General features: G+C 36.6%; 2 protein-coding genes and 1 non-coding gene across 3 annotated transcripts; all 3 read right to left on the bottom strand.

Annotated features, from left to right (window-relative positions):
* Window positions 1-5,816: 5,816 nt before the first annotated feature.
* spc24 (SPC24 component of NDC80 kinetochore complex) lies at window positions 5,817-9,489 on the bottom strand. Its single transcript, XM_042505798.1, has 6 exons — window positions 9,439-9,489; window positions 8,357-8,539; window positions 7,275-7,419; window positions 7,058-7,162; window positions 6,143-6,219; window positions 5,817-6,059 (listed from the first exon to the last, which is right to left on the bottom strand). Exons 2-6 carry the CDS (start codon window positions 8,520-8,522, stop codon window positions 5,953-5,955), a joined length of 600 nt encoding a protein of 199 aa, XP_042361732.1. The 5' UTR covers window positions 8,523-8,539; window positions 9,439-9,489; the 3' UTR covers window positions 5,817-5,952.
* Window positions 9,490-11,855: 2,366 nt separating this feature from the next.
* LOC121956635 (protein KRI1 homolog) lies at window positions 11,856-22,184 on the bottom strand. The gene is given in 19 exon segments (XM_042504963.1): window positions 11,856-12,537; window positions 12,539-12,746; window positions 12,841-12,936; window positions 13,025-13,089; window positions 14,812-14,942; window positions 15,749-15,911; window positions 16,010-16,128; window positions 16,393-16,471; window positions 17,389-17,559; window positions 17,681-17,909; window positions 17,994-18,103; window positions 18,733-18,810; window positions 18,908-19,013; window positions 19,192-19,241; window positions 19,340-19,394; window positions 20,519-20,618; window positions 21,413-21,515; window positions 21,813-21,883; window positions 22,010-22,184. Coding segments are annotated over 19 exon segments (2,301 nt in total). The 5' UTR covers window positions 22,089-22,184; the 3' UTR covers window positions 11,856-12,249.
* Window positions 13,863-13,962, bottom strand: LOC121957333. The gene has a single exon (XR_006106751.1). It is a non-coding gene; the product is annotated as a Z30 small nucleolar RNA (small nucleolar RNA).
* Window positions 22,185-23,575: the final 1,391 nt, after the last annotated feature.

The raw sequence follows: 23,575 nt of genomic DNA, 5'->3' as shown, positions 1-23,575 counted from the left end.
GCAAGTCTCAAGCATGAGGTTTGCCCTTATCTCCTTTCCCTGTGTAGCACATAATGACATGTTGTTACAAACACGGAGCATCCACACCCAAAACCTGCTGCCAAACCCATGTAATTTCTGCCATGTGAGTTTTGGTCAGCAGCAGCGCTGGGTAGAGGTCCCCCTCGGCCCAGATCAGAGGCTCCGTGGCCTGGAGACGCACTGAGGACGTCATACGGAGGGATGTGCAGAGCGGTTTGCAGCTTTGGAGGTCCTCCTTAACACATGTAGTGACACATGATGAATGACTAACGGCCATAAAGCAGACAGTGGAGGTTTGTTGACGCCTTCTTGGTGTAACGCAGAATATCAGCGATATGCTGTAGGTCGTGGACAAAAATTTTAAGTGGAAACAGACAACTTCTGCCTTCTCACATTTCCAAGTGGTATTAATTTCAATTTCAATCTGCTTTATTGGCATGATTGTCAGGTGAGCAGTGTTGCCAAAGCGTCAAGGATAATATTATTGTTGGCGCAGCTGTTGCAAAGACGGATCGCTTTCTGTTTTCTTCAGAGTCTAGCAACTACCAAGAGTTTCCACAGTTATTTCGGTTGTTCCAGTGAGCCCCTTTTGACACAGAGACTGTGCTGTAGAGCCGCAACAACAGCAGCATCATGCTGCTCCAGTGTGAGATTTTAGACAGCGTGTCGGTATAGCGGAAGCAAGAGGGGTGGCAATTAACACAACAGCAGCGGCCTCTAGTGGGACATATAACAAACACGTCAGCAGCCCTTTTTAAACAATAATAACATGGCATTAACAATCATTAAGAGCCCCTGTTTATATGGCGTCCTCAACTCGGAGGGTGCAGCTTCCGAATCTCATCATTTTCCAATTCGTGGACATTTTCTGTTGCTCCTCTTATTTTTTTTGAATTAGTGGCCATCTACTTTTTAAATCTCTAAAGGTGGGTCAGATACGTTACACGTAACCAAAACGTCCCACCTGTGCCGCCCTGACCCTGTCCTGACAGTTGTCCCGTTTATACAGACATCATTTCAATGCTGTTACACCTCCGATGAAGCAATGACAACTCTGTCCCCTCAACTCCGCTCCCCTCAGAGCGGCAAGTCGGGATAACGGCGGGAAATTCCCGCCTTATAGAAGGAGCTATGGATGTATAAAGCGAATTGGATGCAGCATCAGAGGCGGAGCACAGTTATTCCCATGAAAGTTGCTCAGTGCCGCATGGAGCGAAAAAAAGTTCAACTTCTGTGTGTGAAATTACCAAAATCTTCCACTCTGCTTCGGCACCGTCAGAACAGAGTAGACGCAGTTGAGAATTTCGCCAACAGGGGCAGTTACTTCCAGTTTAGCGCTTTCAGGGTTCCTACAGCTTAAGGCAGGTTAGATTTCAAATTTTCAGAAACTATTGGAATTAAATTTAAGAACAATTTTACAAACTGAAGAAAAAATTAACATGAGCTGACAAAAATGATTGTGATGATATAGGGTTAGTTGTTTTGTTTTTTTTACATAAAACGTTTTTATAATATAAAACATTACTTTTTGGGAAAATACCCGCCGTTTGTTTAAATTTTATTCTCACTCTGCATGTGGGATTCCACTATCTTCGTCTTCATAGTGGGTTCGAAAAACTCTGGCACCACGGCAAAATTCAAACGCTGCCAAAGACGGCATAACCTTTCCTTCTCTTGTTTCCTTGGCAGCTGACAGGAAGTAAACAGCGCTGCCCTCGCAGCAAAACAGCAATGAAACAGTCTTTTGGGAACCGATCTAAACACAGATGGTGTCATTTATCTGCAGCCATTACATAACACAATTAAAATTCACTTCGTAAATGTGTCTATCACCACTTTAAATAATGTCTTTCTTGTGGGAGAAAGTTCCCCATGAAATGATACGAATCTGTTTTTCTTGTGAAAAAGCGCTGATATGATCTTGTTCCACACAGCAGCAAAGCCCTGACATCAGACTGTGTGGGCTTCAAAGTACAGGGAAATTACGTTGTAGTCGTAGAGGCATAAAACTTTGCCGACTGTAATATTGTACATAAATGTAAAAAGGAAAAAAAAATCTAAATTTACTGAATTTTTTGTATGCTTTGTAAATATCTTTATAAACTCTTCTGAGCTGCATTTTTTTTATCTGTAAAAAAACTCACTTAAGTTATGATGTCACTTTTTATATGTGCACTGAATAAAAACATATGTGAATGAAGTTTACATGCATGTCTGTGTACATTTTTTACTCACCTCAGCTAGTTTTGTTTTCATGGTTAATGTGAAAGTTTCAAATCTCTCGCTGAGCGACATCCCTCTCGTTTCTCACCGCTAAACAAAACTAAAACACTCGCCATTGTCAATATACAAAGTATAGTGTTATAAACTACAGAAAAAATAGTCTAAATAAAATAAATGCCATTTTAATAGATAAACTAAAAAATATTATCATACTAAGTTTTGTTCATTTTCTTTTATGTATTATGGTTTAACATAAGGTGGTGGTGGTGTTATGTGAGGACTTCCTGTGAATTGACCTTTTTAAGCTCCACAGGAATATGATTTATTGCAGAGCCATATGTTTCTCTTGTACTAGTAAGGACAAAACATGACATAAGAATCAATAAATAAGTAAATAAATTCATAAATAAATGAATGCAGAGTTTAGGACCTCCTGCCTTGTTTAAAAAAGAATTAGATAAATACATATAGTTGTACAAAGATGTGTAAATAAATGTAAAATATTTATTTCCTGTTATAATTACCAACTTTTATTATTTATTAAGATTTTAAATATTTTTTCAACATTTCTTTTATTTATTTTGCCTTCATCTATTTACTTCCATATGTATTTAAACATGTATTTGTCTATGCCTTTATGTATTTATTTACCTATTACATCAACAATTTTTTTCACTTATTTCCATATTTATTTATTTATCTATTTATTTCAAAATGTATTGATTTATTATTTTATTAATCTGCATCTATCTACTTATTTCCATATTTATTTCAACATTTGATCATTATATTTATCTGTGCATTTATCTATTTATTTCAACGTGTCTTTTTATTATTAATTTCCATATATATTTACTTATTTATTTCTATATTTACGTTTTATTTATCTATGAAGTCATCTATTCATTTTACCATTTATTGATTGTTGTATTTATGCATTTATCACATTTCAATATTCATTTCAACATGTATTATTATTAATTTAAATTATTAATTTTTTGTAATTTCCATTTTTTTCTATGCATTGTTTTATTTATCCATGCATATATATATATTTATTTATTTACAATCTATTATTTACTTATTATTTTATTCATTTCTGTATTTATTTAAACATTTATTTCCAAATCTATTTATACATTTATTTACTGTTTTCCATTTTTATTTATTGCTGCATTTATTTAAACATTTAATTCAGCATTTATTTATTATTTCATTCATTTATTTTCATATTTATTTTAGCATATTATTTATTTGTACTAATGTCATTTTTCATCCTGCATAGAATAGAGACAGCTGGCTGCTATTTATCATATTCTTGTAGAGCTTCTTAAGTTTAATGAGTGTGTTAATTAAACATATTAACTTATGAGGATGTAGGTAAAAGCGATGCTCGGAATCAAACACAGCACTTATTAACACCTATATCAACTTCCACCATAATATACCATACTGAAGTTAGTTGATAGTCGAAGGCGAGTTAGGCATCACGTCAAAACGACAGCGATGTGCTTCTTTACCACCTCCATTTAAACCACTTGTTAACCACTTGTTAAGATATGCAATACGTGTGGCTGAAGAATTGATGAAGTTGCAGAAATAAGCCAGTGTAAGCGAGTTGATGCTTTGTTTACCGTAAGGAAACCACACACGGGTGCATGGTTCCTCCAAAAGATGGTACATGTGATAAACGAGCGTCAATGTAAACCTGCCCACTCTTAACCACTCGCCGTGCTGCAGAGCTGCGCAGCCGTGCCATTAAATGCTTTTTCAAAGAAGAAGGGGTTTCAATTCTCAGTAGAGCAGGTTTATGGGTATAAATAAATATCAACACATGCTCTGTACTGCAGAAAATGACGTGGGCACCATCAGTGCTGCCCAAAGAGATGTCAGCATCTTCTCTTTGCTGAGTTTTAAATTTTATGACACTATCATGTCTGATTTCTGACAAATCAACTTCTAAATACCAATCATACCAGGGCCTTAATCACCTCTCAAACAATCGAGGGTGGCAGGGGACTATTTTCAACGTACGCCCAACTCAACAGGGAGTCTGGGACCAACTTTCCTGACAAAAACAAGGAAATATGACCACATTGCTCTGGCTCTGAAATCCTCACACTGGCTACCTGTCACTCAGAGAAGTGATTTTAAAATCCCGCTGCTTGTCTATAAATCACTCTGCATGTCAGCGCCCAAATATATCTCTGACACGCCTGTGACATATGAACCTTTGAGGACCCGAAGGACACCCGGGGCCGGCCTACTGACCGTCCAAAGAGTTAAACAAAACAATAATCTGAAATAACGTCCCAGATGAAAATTCAAGAGATGACTCAGACCACTTTTAACTCAAAGTTAAAAATGTACGGAAGAAAAGGGCAGGTTTTATGAGTTTTTCTTCTTCCTGCTCCTGTTTGTTCACAGGATGTGAGGAAGTGTAAAGAAAAAATGCATAAAGACTTTTTGTTGTTTTTGGAAAGTACACAGAAGTACACACAGAAATGAGCAAATAAACCAAATATGAATTAATAAAAATGTTCCTTTTTTTACACTGTCTATTCCAAGCGGTAATGACTGCAAACTTATTTTAAACTTGATTTAAAATAATTTTAAATCTTTTTTTTTTTTTTTGCACCCCCACCTGCACTTTTGCTATTTTTAATGATTTTTTTATATTTTTAAAAAAAAGTAAATATTTGAGTGTTCAATTTGACCTTTTATCTTTCATTGTTAATCTGTATCCTTTATTATGTTTTTATACTTTATTGCTCTGTGAAGCACTTTGAATCGCCATGTTATATAAAAAATGCTGTACAAATAAAGCTGCCTTGTCTTGACATTTGGGTGAAATTTTGTCATAATTAGCGCATGACTGAGTCCAAGCGGACAGACGGACCGCCCGAAAACACCTCGTTCATCACCCATTAATGAGACCATATTTGAACATGGTGGGCACTATTTGACGGGACTGCAGGGTTCATCTGACAAACCCAGCGGCCTAAACTATTATGAAAGTATACATATACTTAAACATATACTTACATATGATCGGAGAAAAGCTGCAAATATTGATACTTTTAAACATAAACTAAGCTCATCTTTTTAGTTTTGTTTTACCATCAAAATTTTATGGTTTTCTATTCTTGTAAGAGACATTTTTGCCTGTTTTTATTTGCTGTTCTTGTTTTTGTTTCTTAAACTAACAAACGTTAAATTGCATTTGATTTGTTTGGAAAGTGCTATATAAATAAAATTTGACTGAACGATTAATTGATGCCTCCTCTGAAGCTTTCAACAGCATCAAACAGTTTTCCTCAGCAACTTCATTTTGCTCGTCATCCTGTAACTCAAGTATGAATCTTTACTGAAAAAAATCTATTTAAAATTATGTTTTTCTCTCTGCAAAATCTCATCTGAGTTTGTGTGAAAAACATGCGTTTACAAAACAGCACATCAGCAACATCTAGTGGCCACTTTGTGTGTCATCGAACACTACAAAACTCTTAAATGTCCCCATGATGCAGAAATATAGTTATCAAATAACTACTGAATGAAAAAATAAGGTCTGAGATATTTAATTTATAAACAGTATCCGTGTTGTGTCGAACAGAAGAATAAATGTAAAGGACAGAAGAAGACAAAAACATTTACAGACAAACAAAAAAAAGGGTGCACAAGATTTCGGACACCACCACCATCCTCCATCTACCACTCAGTGCTGACAAAGCCCCACAGCTGGTCGCTTACGTCATTTCGAGATCTCGCAGAGGTGTCGATGTTGATGGGAGTCGCCAGGTCTGCGCCGTAGTGCACTGCAAGAGGAAAAACATCGAAAACCTGAAGCCCCGTTAACAGACACACAAGATTTTATAACGACAACAGAAAAAAGTGGTACCTCCTCTTAAGATGTTGGGCTGGGTGTCATATTCCCACTTGATCTTGGAAATTAGGTAGTACAGCTGAGACACGTATCTGTGGAGGGAGTACATCAGTACAAATACATCAAACAATTTGCAGAAAAACCCCAAAACGTAAATATTGTCAGAAAACGGAGTGTAACACAGATGATCTTGTTTGTCTCATCTGATCGCAGCGGTGAAATTAAACTAACATTTACTCAGGTACTTTTCTGTAGTATGAATTTGAGGTACTTGTACTATACTGGAGTATTTACTTTCAGTGCTGCTTCATATTTTTACTCGGCTACATTTCAGAAGGAAAACCATCACACTTTTTACTTCACTACATTTATCTGACGACTGAAGTTTTTTTTACAGGGTAAAATTTTTGCATGAGGAACATAAGAAGACTTTATAAAATATATTTTGTTATAATTTAAAGTAAAATAGGTACAACTGCAATCGGTTAATTCACATAAATTAAGTGCCCACTATTTTTTATAAACATTCAAATCTTTTTGTATTTATTCTTAAATAATTTTGATTCTCGGAGGGTGTTTCTTCTTTTTACGTTTTATTTATTATTTATTTAATTTGTTATTTATATTATCTATTTTTTGTTTGTTTTATTTTTAGATGTTAATCATTTATTTAATTTTTTTTTTTAAAGATTTTTTATGCCTTTGGGTACTTTTTGTAATCTTTCAGTGCAATTTCAAATTTTACACTCTTACTTAAGTCACCAGGACTTTTATACCACAGTATTTTCACAGTGTGGTATTAGGGGGTATCTGGTTTTTTTTTACCCCTATTGAGGGTATCTGGTTTATTATTCTTGTCCTTGTCCAGCTCTAGCTGCTTAAAGTGGACATTTGAAGTTAATTGCGTATTAAGAGACTCTTAACACTCACACTGCTGACGGGATGACCTCGGTCGTGTCTTCATCCACCTCGCTCTGCAGCGTCTCCAGCTCGTGTTCGGTGTTTCTCAGACTGTCCAACTCTCTCTGCAGGAATCTGAAGGACGATTAAGGACGCTAACACAAAAAAAAAGAGCAAATAGAGCCGGACAAGTTTAATAATGACACTGAAAAGACTTTCTGGTGAACCCAGACTTATAAAAAGATACTGTAACTCTGAGTCGGTCATCTGGCCCTTGGCTGTGTGCTGCCTCAGCTGCTCCTCCAGGCTCTCCAGCTCCCTCTCCCTTTGCTGCTTCTCCTCCTCCATGTCCAGCAGCCTCTGGCCCGTACTCTCCTCAGTCTGAGCCACATCTGATGACGAAGGAGAGATAACAAACAAGAAGGAGACAAAGAGAAAGGTGAAAATGAGGGTCAGAGGGTCCGTGTCCTGAAACACTAAAATTTGGAAAGTTTAATGGGTGCACAAAGAATTTAATTTGGTAACTTACTGCTAACGTCAGACACCGCACATATAACTTGGGGTCGACCGATATTGGTTTTTCAGGGCTGATACCAATTATTAGTAGTTATTGAGACTGATAAACCTGTTTTAGCACTGATATGCATTTACAATAAACACAAAAACTTTGTTTAAATGCCCAAATGTTTCATCAAAACTGAGACTTTTAACATCATACACAGCAAGTTCCCAACAACTTTATGAAGTCAAGTGGAAATTTAAATAAAAAAAGAATAATTAGAGCTTTCTCCTATGCTGACTCTTTATTTGCACTTTTTAGTTATTTAATTTTATCGGCAATCATGACAATAAAACGCTGATACACAGAACTGTCAAAACACTAAATATCCGCCACAGTAATCAATCTTAGATAGTCTTATTGGTTTGTTTTTGGACGCAGAAATGTTGTTTTATTGCATAACTTCCGTAACAGTGTCCCCTACACTACAGTGAACACCGAGTGGCCGAAAAGAAAAAGAAACAACGGGGTTAACCCCTGCTGCTGACTGATGACATGCTTTGGAGACTGATCTCGCAGTTTGACACGCAGCATAATGCAGTGCGTTTAGTATCCTACTATTATCGGTAAAATATATATCGGCCAAAAATGTTATAATCTGAGTTTTCGGTATGATGTCATAAATCCTGTTATCGTGCATCTACATTTAACCTAAACTGTCGATGACAGATAACGCCAAAATCTTCCTCATTTAAAAGTATTAATACACTGGAAAAGTATAGAGCACTGACAAATGAAAAAAACACATAATGAAATGTCTGATTACTTGCCTTTTAAAATCTGTGTCAAGATTTTTTTTGTTTCAACATGTTGATCAAAAAGCGCCTGCTGTTCATCTCTCACTCGTCTCAGTATCTTCGGTTGGCTGCTGTTGATGAAATCCACCAAAACCTTCCCGGTCTCCTCCAAGTCCTGAAATTTATGACCTTGAGCCATTGTGGGTCCACTGGATGCTAGAAATCAAATAACAGAAAGATTCAACTAAAAATACTGTGTATTTTAGCTTAATATCAATATAAAAATAAATTATATAAATTATTCCTCTATTTATTTTTTTTACATTTATTTATTTGTCTCCAAATTTATTTCAGTATTTATTTGTTTAGTTATACTTATTTATTTGCTTCCACATTCATTTCTTTATTCCTGTTTTTATTTATAAATTCATTTATTTATTTCCATGTTTATATTTCTTTATTTCTGTATTTATTTATACATTTCTTAATTTTTTTCATATTTATTTATTCCTGCATTTATTAACAACTTTTTATTTAATTCAGGGTGTATTTCTTTATTCTTGTAATTTATACTTTTTCTTCATTTCTTTCATTCCTGTACTTCATACCATTATTTATTTATTTCCATTTTTATTAATTTATTCCTGTATTTATTTAGCCACATTTTTTTTGTTTCCGAGTTTCTTTATTTCTTCATATATTTAAACATTGATTTATTGGCACATAAGTATTTTTCGCCCTCTACATACATTTAACATCAATAAATTTCATCTTTAATACGTTACCGGAAAACCTGAAATACGTTACAACACTTTTCTTAATAACTTAATTTCAGCGAACGTATATGACTTTCCAACGCTGAAATTTTAGCTGCTTTTTAATTTAACAGTTATAAAAACACACAAATGACTCTAAATCAGAGGCGAAAACGCCTGAAAGCGCCGCCGTTTGTTTACAACCGTAAACGTTACAACGCGGCAGCTAAACTGCGATCAAACGAGCCTGACACCGGAAACAGGCCGCAAACAATACCGTCAACTCCTCACATAACCGGTAAGGACAACTTTTGCGTTAAAAATAAGCACATTTTGTCAAAATAAAGTATGAAAACTCACCGTGTGGCTCTTCACCGCGATTCAAACTCACACAGCGAGCCCGCCTCTGCGTCTTCTTCCGCTCTGCTCTTCTTCTTTGGTCATCGGCCGGTAGAGAGCAGAGCACACGTGCATACCGCCACCTGCTGTACAGGAGTATCTGCCGCACTTAACCCTTTAGACCCTGGGTAGATTTATGTTGTGCGGCTTGCAGATGCCTTTCACAAACATTTTAACCTCTGGAATCTAATAAAAATAATTTCTCGTGAAAACATGGGGAAAAGGCAATGAGCAACTTGGCAATAATTGCCTGAAAAATTGCAAAAAAAAAGTAAAAGGCAACAAGAAATTGACTTGAAAATTAGCTGCAGGGAGATTAAGTTATGATCAAAAATAGGGAAAATGTCTAGAAAACGATATCTATAGTGTATCTAGTATTTTTAACTTTTTTTTTAAATTTCGTTTTTTTTTTTTTTTTTTTTTTTTAAAACTTTTTTAAGTTTTTTGGGGGTTTTTTTTGGTCGGCATCTATTTTGTTGTCTGGCTTTCAGATGCCTTTCACAAGTATTTTTTCCCAAAGAAAACATGGGGAAAATGCAATAAGCAATTTGGCAAGAATTGCCTGAAAATTTCAAAAAAAAAAAAAAAAAAAAAAAATGTAAAAGGCAACAAGAAATTGACTTTAAAATTAGCTGCAGGGAGATAAGATATGATCAAAAAATAGAGAAAATGTCTAGAAAACTATATCTATCATCTTTTGTTACATATTTAGAATTATGTTACAGAAAAACAAGTATTTTTAATTTTTTTTTTTTTAAATTTCTTTTTTAATATTATTTTTTGGGGGTTTTTTTTTTTTGGTCGCCATCCATTTCGTTGTCTGGCTTTCAGATGCCTTTCACAAGTATTTTTCCCAAAGAAAACACGTGGACAATGCAATGAGCAGCTTGGCAAGAATGCTTGAAAAAAATGCCACAAAATAAAAATAAAAAAAAAATGTAAAAGGCAACAAGAAATTAAATTAAACAATAGCTAAAGGGATATTATTAGATGTTATCAAAAAAAAATAGGGAAAATGTTACAAAAAGGGTATTTTTATTTATTTTTAGCAGTTTCTTAAGGTAATTTTCTCGTTTCCTTAACTTTATTTTTTATTTTATTTTTGCTTCTTTTCCAATTATAATGTAATTTTTAACTAATTTCCTATTGTCTCATTACTCATTGTCCTCTTTTCATATTTTGAAAGAAATCATTACTTTGCTCAGGTTTGAAAGGGTTAATATTATAGCAGTCACAGGGGTCATTTTTACTGGACTGAAGTGGAGACGTGCCGCCTCCTTTAACAAGCATGGCCGACTGACAAAACCAGAAAGAGCGAGGCATGTTTGTCTATAAATCATGCTGTTAAAATACAAAATTTATGTTGAAAAACAGCTTTAAAGGTGAACTTTAGATGCTATTTCACTGATAAATGTCAAAAAAATCAAGGAATTAAGAGCTTTTATTTTGGATTTTTTTTTTAAAAAAAAAAAAAAAAAAAAACATCCATTTGAATGGACAGTAGATCTGAACATCACAGTAAAATATATGGGAAAAATACAGTTTAAACAGAAATACTACTCAGATTTGATTTTCTAATGATACAATCCACTTTAATTTCATCTTATTAATGAGGTTCACAGAATATTCTCCTCTGAAGGTTTTCCATATACTATTTTCAGAAGAAACTTCAGAAATTAGGGATATTTTGAGTCAGAAAACCTCTGTCTGCAATGAGTTCCCTCAAAAATCTTAAAATGTGCAGTGAAGTGTGGACACACGGGTACAGCTTTTACCATTTTTATTCAGTCATTTATGTATTTGTGACACTGAGCGGCGTCATGAGATGCAGATGTGAATTAACACATTTTTAGAGTACAATTTATTTATGATTCACGTCTGCTCTAATCTGGAAGGACAGTGTGCTTCCTAATGTAGCTTAAATTTGGAAATACCAAGAAGAAAATAGACATCTTAATAGGAATAAAGCATCTGTTTACTCTAAAATCCACAACTGCGCATTAGGACAACTGTAGATTTTAAACTAGCAAAATAAAACAGGGCAATATTATGAGGAAAAAAAACTCATTTCTGGGATTAATGTCACAAATTTATGAGAAAAAAAAAAGTTGGAAAAATTGTGTTTTGTGTTTTTTGGGGGTCAAAGAACCACATCTCTTCACTTTGGATCAACCTCATCACACAGATGCTGCAGCCCGCCGTGTATTTCGCCTGCAGTGGACGAATTTATCAAATTATACTTTGCAATTGGATTTTGCAATAAAAAAAATCCTCCGGATTTTAGCCGACAATCAGCAGATTATCATCAGCATCAGGACTTTTATAGAGACATTGCCCTCCGTTTTTTGTATTTTTTAGGTTTTCTTAATTCTATTTACAAAAGCCCTAAAATGTTGTACTTTGACCCCACAAAAAATATACATATTTTTCTAAAAACTTTGAGATATATAAAACAAAGAACCAGACTTTTTTTCTTGCAAATTTGCAACATTAATTTCTTAATATTGCCCTGTTTTTTTTTATACAGTGGCCCTAATATGCCATCTCAAGTTTGTGAAATACAAATATGAGTGTAGCTAGAGAAATAGATTTATTTTATCAAACTAATAATCTCAATTGTTAAACAAATTAACAATTACATGTAAAAATTTTAAATTCACATTTTTTTCCCCAAAATAATAATTGTAAATTTGAGGCCGTAAAGCACTCAGAGTGTTTGAAAGTGAGTTTAATTTTTAGACCGTAATAATAGACTGTAATCGTGTCGGCGTCTCACTCCTTTTTCTTCTGCTTCTCTTTCTTCACCTGCTCTTTCCGTCTCTGCCTGCCGAGCTGTCTGAAGAACAGTCTCTTGGGGTTCAGACCGTACGCCTTCAGTCTCTGTCTGCTGAACTCCCGCCCGCCGATTTTCACGCCGTGGCTTCCCGATGCCAGGCGTCCGCCGGCGCGCTTGTGCTTCTTCTTGGACCATTTTGGCCGTTCAGTTCTGGTTTTCACCTCGTCAGATTCACCTGCTGCTTCCGCAGCGGAGAGCTCCGTCTGCGGCTGCTCTTCACGTTTCATCTTTTTTCTTGGGGATCAGGACCTCGTCCTCCTCGTCCTCTTCTTCGACCGCCGCCTCCCTGAGCGCCTGAGCGAGTTTCTCGTCTGCAGAGTCCACGACGGCGTCTCCGTCCTCTGCTGCTCCGTCTCTCGTCTCAGCGTCCTTCATGCGATCTCTTCGCTTCTTCCCCACTTTGGTCTTAGCCTCCGTCAGCTCTCTGTCCTCCCTGAGGATTCAATTCACGTACAAAAATGTTACTTTTTGCTCTGTTTAAGGTGAATTTACAGTCAGAAAGTGCAGCTGATTATTGATAAACTTACTCAGAATAAACAGAACTCAGGACTTCTTTCTTTTTCTTTTCATTCTTGGCTTTAATTTTATAGTTTTTCAGATCGCTCATCTCCTCTTTCTCAGACCTGAAACAACAAAAACAAACGTTTTGAGTAAAATAAGCCAAAAAAAAAAAAAACAACACAACAGTCAGCATGACGGACAGCGCCGTACCTGAACATGCACGTCTTCTTCAGAGAGCACCACTGGTTCAGCTCTTTGTCGTCCGCATTCAAAATCTGAGGAAGAAACAGATTATTAAATTAGTTCAAATCAGCGTGTTTTTGTGAAACACGTTTGGTTCATTTTTGTAACACTGGGTCGACTTCTGAAGGCCTTTACAAACGGGGGCTCTTTTCTGTGCAAGTTATTTACGTGTTGATATAATTTTTTTGAACTGAACATTTATAACACAAAAAGCAAATAGTACGCAGCAAAAATGTGCCGCTATTTTGTTTTATTTCTTTAGAAAAATGGTCAATTTTTCTGAGCTTTGACACCAAAATGTACATCATATTACAACAGTACCCTGAATTGTATTTAGGAATCATGTTCCTAACAAATTCTTCCCCCCAAGACATTTAAATGGAAGTTCAAACTTTGGCAGAAAAATCTGGCAGAAAATCAAGAAAACCCACAAAAAAAGTCAAAACTGAGCACAATTTATGTGGTTAAAAATTGTCCAAAAACAACAAAAAAAAATTGCATCGAAGCCAATTTTTTAACAACAAAATTCTATTTATCATAATTTAACACCGCTGAAATGTGTGGCACTTTGCACGATGTATTACGAGTAAACTGACAAACACACGCGCACACACGCCTTCTCTGGATCTTCTGTACGCCCAAACAACAACAAGCCGACCTGTTTAGACTGTCAACGTCAAACTTCTACTGAACAAACTAACAACTTTCACTAATTGCCGTTGTATTCTGCATTTTCGTGTCAGACATTTGTCACAGCCCGCTGTGTGTGAAGGCCTTTGGAGTTAAATTTTAGCCGCTGTGTGGTCTGCTCAGAGAGAAGATTAATTCGGGGTCATTCCCTGGTCAGAGCTCGTCCCGGAGGAAGAGCAATACCAGATCAGACACATCAAAGCTCATCACTGCAGCATCATCAACCACATCCCCAGCATCCTGCAGCACATACGTCCAGCTCATGTTATTGATTTTATATATATATATATATATATATATATATATATATATATGAATTTATATAACTGACTGACATTCTCTAAACCTCGCCTCCTAAAAACAGCTGATGTGTCTGAGGCTGCAGTCAGAGATATTCTGCATTTAAAGAGCTTTGAATGGTGTTTTTTCTAAACTTCCAAAAAACCATCAACAAAAACATACAATTATTCCAAAATTTTGTTAAAACGAGATCAAGACAGTGTTTCAAATGAAGTCATGGAGCTACGATTTGCTTCATTGGCCACCTACAGCTGATATTTATTTTATTTAACCAAATTTATTTTTTATTTCTTATATATGTGTGTGTGTGTGTGTACATGTATATACATATATATATATATATATAAATGTTTGTATTACCTTTCTAACCACCATCACTACATTTTTATTATTATTGCTACCATTATATTAATATTTATTATGTGATAATATTCTAGTTATATTCCTGATTCAAATTATATTAAGGCCATGTTTCATCCATTTTCCTTTTTCCTGTTACTCTGATATCATACTTCACACATATTTTTTAATGTTATTGTATTAAATGTTATTGACTGTATTTTTATTTTTATGTGTTCTTATGTTTTGTATACATGAATTTGTTTTGTTCGCTTTATCACCACTACAAAAAATAAATGCTGGTTGTTATATTAGCTGACAACGAGACGCCACTTTTGTCGAAGTCACCGTTTCAGTTTATAAACAGTAATTTTGGAGGCGGGGCTTAGCGAATGGTCAGTCTTCTGCAGATCTGCTGCTCTCACCTCATCAGTCGTCAGGCCGAAGTCGTTGGCCAGGACCTGTCTGTAGCGGAACCTGCAGGGGAGGTCGCCGATGACGTCCTCGTAGTCCAGCTTGTAGTACTCATCCAGGTACTGCTCGAAGGTTTTCTCCTCTGAATACAAACAGCAGACGATAGAAGACAAACCATCACAGAAAGGCTTTAGCAGCAGGAGGTTCCTGTCCCCGAGGGCGGGCTGCTGTAAAAACTTTCAACTTTTGATTATTACATCAAAATAATACCTGGAGTTACCACTTTTTACTGTAAATGACAACAAAAAAGTTGACTCTAGTAAGAAATGAACCGTTTTCCTCAAACTGAAAAACACTCAGCTTGTAGTTACTGCACTCTGCTTTTTTAGGAAACAATTTATACAACAAGCAGTTCAAGCAATCTGATTGGTCCACAAAAAATTTAGCACTCGCTCAAATTTGCATGACAGCACGCCTTCCTCGTCACTAAAAGAAATACTTTACTCCGCCGGTTCACGGCTGTTGTATAAATCATGTGAATATCATACCAATGCAAGCGGAAAACGACAATATCAATTTACATCAATGTCACAACATCGAAGAATAATCAGTATAAGAACAATCAAATCTACAAAAGACGTTAAAGTCCACCCTCCCGCCGTGTGCTTTGATTTAACTCATGCTGCCTCTGGGCAGGAAATTGCACACAGCTTGTCAGACACTAGCGGCTCCATTTTATCATTCATGAACAAACATTATGTCGGTTACATTGTCGTTTCGCCTTTTACTGAAGCAATACAAGTTGGATTTGGTGCTATGATGCCGTCAGCAATGGTTGCTATTTTAACTGCCAAAAGGTGTCTTAATAATAAAGCTTGTTGAGAAAATCTGCATTAAACTGTATCAGTTTAGACTCTAACAACAGAACCAGAATCGACCCAAACTTACGTGGATCAAACACAGGCTTGTGTTTGGTTATAACTTCTGCAAAGTGAGACTTTTTCTTCCTTTTGCCCATCTGTGGCAGATCCTCTTTCTTCATCTTCTTCCTCTCTTTAATCTTCTTCTTCTTAGAGGCGGTCTGCTGGGTGGGGTCGTAGTCTGCGTCCATCTGTCTCGACAGGACGCCGTTTGGTGAGCGAGTTTCTTTTTACCAGAACAACATCCTAAGATGAACGGATGCTTTCAGGAAAAATAAAGTCTACTCACAATGAAGTTTTCATCGTCACAGTGGGGCTCGGAGGCGTCGTACTCCTCGCCATCATTCTCTTCTTCACCATAGTCGTCCTCTCGATCCTCGCCGGTCCACGTGTCCCAGTTCCAGTGCTCTGTCACACACAAGATGCCAGACTGTTACATTTTTAGACTGGACATTTTCTTTATAAATTCCCAGTCACACAATAAAACACTTAATTTGGCATATTGATGCAACAAAAGTATTGAAATGCTATGAATCTTTCCTACATGATTCCTTTAAACTTATAAAAAACTTTGAATCTTAAGCGACTTACAGTGATAGAAGTACTACTGCATTCATATAAATATGCAGGTTTCAATAGTTTCATCATAACATGAAAAAAAGAGGGTCTTACCCTCAAATTCATCATCGTCGTCGTCAAACTGAGGTTTCTCCCCTTCTTCTTCTCCGTAGTACTCGTCTCCGAAGAATTTCTGCAAACAGGAAGGAAAAAAAATGAACACGAATGTAACGAGAGAACAAGAAAGTGTGTTTTCTTGGTTGATGGCAGTCTTCTTATCAAATGTTGGCAGGTTTAAACCTCTAATCTGACTGATCAGGACGAGTCTAATCAGCAGAGCACAGTCCTCCTGTGTGAGCTGGGTCCGGACATCTGCTGGTAAAATCCCACAAAGACGTTTTTCGTGCAGGAGGGCACTTTTTCCCAGAAGCCTAATTAGTCAAACACAACACACCTGTGGTGGCTCTCATTAACAAGTCACAGCACATCTGAGTGCTGTCAGAATATTCGATTTATCGACCGGAAAATTCACGTGAACGCACCTTTTAAATCTGAGCAACATCTGCACATGCCACCCAAAATCTGAAAATAAACATTTATTAGGACACAAATGTTTTTTAATGATTTAAATTTGGTCAGTAAAGTCAATTTTTTCTCCATGGTAACAAAAATGTTCTTTTCAAGGTATGATAGTTCGAAATGTACATAATAATAAAAATAATAACTTTCTTGATATAGCACCTTTAAAAACAGAGTCTACAAAGTGCTTTAACAAACGAAGCAGAGCAGAGAATCCCAGAAGTGAGAAATTATTAGAAAGAAGACAGATGATAATGACAAATTAAGATTAAACAAAGATTTTAAAAAACAAAACTAACAAAAAAGGTGATGCTTAAAATGTATTACTGCATCACAAAAAGGTGCACTGAAAACTCTGGGACTTAAAAGAGGTGCAACAGCGCCACCATCGTAAAAACTCTGTAACCATGAAAAACTGCAGCTGTCCTGCAGGATCATGTAACCGTGTGTTGTTTGTTTCCATGTTTGCGTAGCAGTGTGTGTGTGTGTGTGTGTGTGTGTGTGTGTGTGTGTGTGTGTGTATTCGCTCACCTGCATGAGCTGGTCGTGCTGTTGTGGATCAAATTCTCCCTCGAGGTCGATCTGACTGAAGGCCAGCTGCTCGTTTCCGGTCAGCTCCTGCAGCATCTTCAGCTTGTCCATGATCTCGTTTCTCTTCAAGTTCTTGAGCTGCTTCAGCTGCTCGCGCTTCTGCTCTTTCTCCTGAAAACGCCAAGAAACAAAAGAAAAGCAGAAAAAGTGTGAGTTTATTTCGATAATCAGTGATATTATGATTTAATGCTGAGAAAAGGTTAATAATAGATATTTTTAACGTGATGCACACCTTTTCCTTCCGTTGTTTCACTTCTTCTCTTTTGCGTTTCCTGCGGTCGTCTTTGGCGCGCACGGACGTGGCGATGTTTCGGGGGTACGTCTTGATCTGCTGAGCGTCCGGCTCCTCAAAGCGGAAGTTGTAGTTTCTCTCAAAGTCCTCCTGCCGCTCTAAGAAAGTCTCCCCTTCCTCCTCAGAGTCCTCCACGTCGTCCTGGACCACTTCATCGTAGGTCGGGATCCTGAACACACCAGGAGAGTTTGAACGTTTCTTTCACTTCACAGCTCATCAGAAAACACAAACATCCTCACGGGCGGCAACGTACCGATCATCATCATCGTCCTCATCGAGGTAGCCCTTATTGAGGAGGAAGTCTCTCAGGAAACGCTCCTTCTCATCCAGCTCCGGGTCGTTCCAGTAATCCCGCAAGTATTTCTGTCTCAACACAAACCAGCATCATCACTGAGCAAGCCTCAGCGATGCTCAACTTACGGCCTGCGGGCCAAATCTGGCCCCCCAACTACTTCCTGATTCATAAGAAAAATAAAGCAAATCAATGTTTTTGTACTTTTAGCAGATATAAAGTGCCTTAATGCATAAAACAGCATCGACATAGAGCTTGTTTATCAAAAAAAGTGCCACCGACAGAGGTTGGAAAAACCCTAAAAATGTCCTAAAATCCTAGATATGCTCTAAAATCCTGGAAACATTCTAAAATCGGAAAAAAATGTCCTAAAATACTAGAAATGTCCTCAACCTCGACAAACATACTAAAATCCTATAAATTTGCTAAAATCCTAAAAACATCCTTATATCCAAGAAATGTCCTGAAGTTCTGGAAAGTCCTAAAATCCTATAAATTTGCTGAAATCCTAAAACCTTCCTAAAATCCAAGAAATGCCCTAAAATTGTAACAACATCCAAAAATCCACGAAACGTCCTAAAATCCTACAAACGTGTGTAGACTGCTGAGACTGGCCCCTGGCCTCCTGTCATTTTCCAAAAGTGGCCCCAAACAAAAAACTCTTATTATTCTCTCATCATGATATTTCGGACACACTCACCATGTCCTTCACGTCCTCCGGTCCCTCGAGGTCGGTCTGTCCTTTCAGCCACTCCACGTAGTCGGCCTCCTCTTTATCCTGCAGACACACAGAGGAGCACAAAGTTTATCCTGATCTTTGATACTTTTTTATGTCTCTATTTCATGATGGGACGCAGCAGGTAACGTCCTCTCACCTTCTCTTCCTGTGTCTTCACCCTTCTGGTCAGCAGCTCCGACACCCCGTCCCCCTCACCGTCCTCGTCCTCGTCATCTTCGCTGTCCTGGACGAACTTACGGAAGCTGAGGAGACATTTATGTTTCCATTAATAGCCTGTTATAGAGATTATTATTATCAGGGAGATGATGATTATTATTATGATTAAAACTGCCAGACACATTCAGACTGTGGGTCCTGTTTTTGCTTTGGATCCTCTTACGAGTCTGACAAAAGTCTGAATTTAAAGTCTTTGTGTCTCACCTTTCCTTCAGCTCCCGCTGCTCCTGAATGTAGCTCGGAGACGCCGCTCTCTTTGAAAGAAAACAGCGAGGATTAATAAAACATCCGTCACTGGTAATAATCATTATATTCTTGTGGTCAGAAGCAATTATTTGGTAACAGGGTCTACCTCCATTCTTCTGGCAGCCTCCTCGTCATCACTGTCGTCGTCATCCTCATATTTGCTGCAAAATAAAAACAGAGAACATCAGGAGTTGCGTTTCAACCCAAAGTTTTCAGGACTTTTAGTCTCAGAAACGACTTTTCAGGGAATTTAAAGGCTCTTTCAGCCGGCTGTTATCTGTTACCACCGTGGTCTAAAAACCTGTGAAGATTTGGCAAATTAGCCCACTGACGAATAAAACAGTAGCAGTAACAGGCTGCTGGAGGTTTAATGAGTGAAACATTGCCCACTGGTTTAATAAAGAAAAAAAAACAGTGAAAAAACAGTGAGAAAATGCTCCTATATTTAGTCTCAGTGCTGCATAGTATCACTGCAAGTTAGATAATATGTAATAAAATAAATGCAGAACAGGAAAATAAAACCTAGAGCGTCTGTCTCCACTGTAAATCACCTGCTGTTTTTATTCGTGCCCTCGAATGTATTTTGCCATGAAACAATCTGAAAATAAAGTTTTACGTCTGTTTCACAGCACCGCAGCACTGTTTCTCACTCTTTCTCTCTTTAGCTCTGACTTTTTTTTTGTAACTCTGTTTTTATTGGTTTATATGAACATAAAAAAGGCAAAATAAATGAATTGATTAATAAAGAATAAAAAATAAAACAGAATTGACAAATGAAGGGTAATTAAATAAATAAAAACAATAAAATAAGAGTAGAAAATAAGCAGAGAAGCGAACAAAAAATACATTCTGTAGACACGGGCATTAGATCAAAACATACCCACAACATGTGGCTGCTAGTTAAACTACATTTGTGACAGAATCACTGTTTCCCGATTTGAAAGCTTCATCTGCACATTTCTGGAGCTGTGTGGCTGCTTCTGATTTAGTGCAGAGACCGCGTGTTTTCCCTTATATCCTGCACAATGTCAAAAATGTATATATTCATCGCCTGCCGAAATTATATTTTCAAAAACCTGATCGTGTCTTTGCACACCTCAGCCCTCCTAAAAACAAAGACGGGGGACTTTTCCTAAGTTAAGTCCTTTACCGTGACGTAAAATCCAAAATGCAATTTCTGTCAAAGTGGGACTGATTTCCAAATCTGAATCAAATACACAGCCCAAAAATCTGACCGTGCAGCAGTTTAACATGTTAAATGATTTCACATGAGCAGGTCACTCACCCCTCCTTCTCCAGAATGACTTTACGCTCATAGTCCTTCAGAAACATGGGCTTTATTGCCTTCTTTGAAGTTGAAGGTTTCTCATTGCTGGTTGATGCACCTGAAAAAAGTGTTTTTAAGTTTTTAAAGTTTTTAAACCTTTTCAAATGTTTAAACCTTAAGCATATTAATTTGATTTCTTTTGAGAACATGAGGTGAAAAACCAGCGAGCAACCTGGCAAATAAAGTCTCGCCAATTACAAGAAATTAGTGGATTTTGAAAATCATGATTTATTTAATTTTTTAAAATTTTTATAAATTAATTATATTTTTTAATGCTGTTCTGTTGATTGTTTGACGATGAAAAAGACCATGAAAACAGACAATTAAGTTGTTGTTTTTTAAATTATTACAGAAAACTCCAAATGTTAAAATGCCTTTTATTTCTACAGCACGTCATGATAAACCTTAAAAAAACTCCTAAGCGTTTCAGCATCCAAACCTTCATCAGGGAGTCAAAACAGTTAATTTTGACTCTGAGTTTTAACTCCCTGACGAAGGTTTGTGTGCCAAAACGCTTTGGAGTTTTTTTAAGGTTTATCATGACTGTGCTGTAGCAATAAAAGACATTTTTACATTTCAAGAGAGTGCCTTGGAGTTTTCTTTCTGACTGTTAAAACCTGGCTTATGCCCACCCAAAGAGCACCTCGCACAGACTGACTTTCAAGTCCATGAGGCGCTCCTTTTCTTGCAGTTTTGATTATATTTTTAGGTCATTTTCACGTACTGATTTCTGGGCCGTTTTTTAGTTGCTCATTACCTTCTTCCCATGTTTTTGCAAGAAATCAAGCCAATTCGCACAGATTTGAAAGGGTTGAATATGTCTCAGAGACCAAATAAGAAAAGTAAACTCACCTTGTGAGTAGAACTTGGCATCTGTCTGATAGATTTTGGGGTCTTTCTTCTTCAGCAGAGACAATGTTCTGTAAAAATCCCTCTCGGTTTCAGGGTCCAGCTCCTGAGAGGACAAATAAAAGTCAGTCAGTTAACGTATTAAATAAATTAAACATTGTCATCACTTTGTTATCTTTTGGATGCTGTCAAGAAAATATACTAAACTTTTAGGATATTAATGTAATTTTGAATGTTTTCGAAGTTTTAAATTAAAGTTGCAGGATGAAATTTATATTTGCAAACTTGCTTTTAATAGCTTATCAGAGTGTCTAATTTCACACGTCTAATTTTACTTGAATTCATATTTTTATCGACTATGTGAATAAACTATGAATAAAAGAGAAGAAACAGGGATGCTGACCACTTCACTGTCATCAGAGCTGGACTCAGAGGACTCGCTGTCATCGCCTCTGTCTCCGTATCTGTCCTTCACTGCACAACGACACAAAAAACACACATATTAACCCCAAAAAACACCACTAACTCTCAGCAGCATAAACACGTTGTGTTGTTAGCCTGAGGATTAGCCGTTAGCCGTTAGCTCGCGGTGACACTCACGTCTCTGCAGTTCCTCTTTCTGTCGGTATTTCTCATATTTCTGAGCGAACTGGGAGTTTATTTTTAACTCGTCTGACATGGTTTTAAATTTAAAAAAGATAGCTTTATGTTGAAATTAAAACTACACCGGTTAAGCTAGTAACGGGAAGTCATCCCAGCTGCTGCATGCGCGTGTGTAAAGATGAACCACGTGGTTTCCGGTGCACACGTCATGCGCCACATACACTGTCCTCGAGGAGGCGCAATAATACTAATTTAGAGTAATTACGGTTTGATTAACGGCGCTCCCCAATTAATCAAATATTATTAATTTTATAAACCCCCAGGGCCTGCTTTAATATTACTTTTCAAAAGCACGCTTTAAAAAATAGTATACTAATATTATTATTATTGATAATATTATTATTATTTTCTATTTTCATTGACTTATTTTTTTAAACTAGCATCAGTCCTAATCAAATATTAATATCAAATACTCGTATTCTTTCAGAATTTTAGGTCTGTTAATGCCATTTTTTTGCCATGATGCAAAAAAACAAAACAAAACACAAAAATGAATTATTTTCAATATACTACATGCGAAGTAGTAGTAGTATTAGTTGCTGTTTTTTTTATTATTATCACAACCAGGGATATATCAATGATTAGCAGCTACATTTTTTAATACATTATTATTTTTTGTATTTTTTTTTTACATAGTGTATATAGATTTTATACTGTTATGTTTCTATTTTATCTATTTGGTATTTTGTAATACTTTTACCCTATTTAGCACTCAGTCATTTTTTCACATTTGCTTTTCTCTTGCTTCTGACCCGATGTGGAATTAATAGTGTTATCTTATCTTATTCAAAAATAATGACAAAACTGTTGAATACAACAGGGTGAATTTAGACAAATAAGGATAATTCAGGATTCTGGGTTTTTTTGTTTTTGTTTGTTTGTTTTGCATCTCATTTCCCATTTCTTTTTTTCCCATTTTGAAGGCATAAATTACCTCCCAAAATAATGAAAAAACACAGTGATAAAGATGCTCTGAGGGGACAAAGTTAAAGAGGATGTGATTACTTCTCGTAAGAGTTTGATGATACTGGGAATATTAAAAAAAACTCCTCTGTGGTCAGCTTGGATCAAATATCATTAGTTGCACTATTGGCCAAGCTGTTGTCTGGTGAGTTGTGTGCGCCTCCTAAATGGGAGTGGTCTCCAACAAAACACAGTCGAGCAAAGGTCTGCGACGGTCCAACTGGCTGGTTTTGTTTATGTAGGATCAGGTGAGCAGTGGTGTCGTACCCCCACACTTTGGCAGATCAAACATTTGGTTAAAGTTGTTGAAGCCATACTAGGAAATTTTATCTGAATTAATTCATGTGATTGTATAAAATGGGATGATCATGCCATGTTTATTCTACACTGAAATGTACACCGAGAAATACTAAATTAGCTGCAACTGTAAAACTGTTTATGAATGAAGCTGAGTCATATGTGGATTAAAGTAAATAACTTGAAATGTGCAGAAATCAGAAAGAAACATCCTCAGTGAACTGAATATTCAGGCTTTGTTTC

The sequence above is a fragment of the Plectropomus leopardus genome, chromosome 17, assembly GCF_008729295.1.
Source record: "Plectropomus leopardus isolate mb chromosome 17, YSFRI_Pleo_2.0, whole genome shotgun sequence".
Lineage (NCBI taxonomy): Eukaryota > Metazoa > Chordata > Actinopteri > Perciformes > Serranidae > Plectropomus > Plectropomus leopardus.
This window is presented reverse-complemented; position numbering and strand designations above follow the sequence as displayed.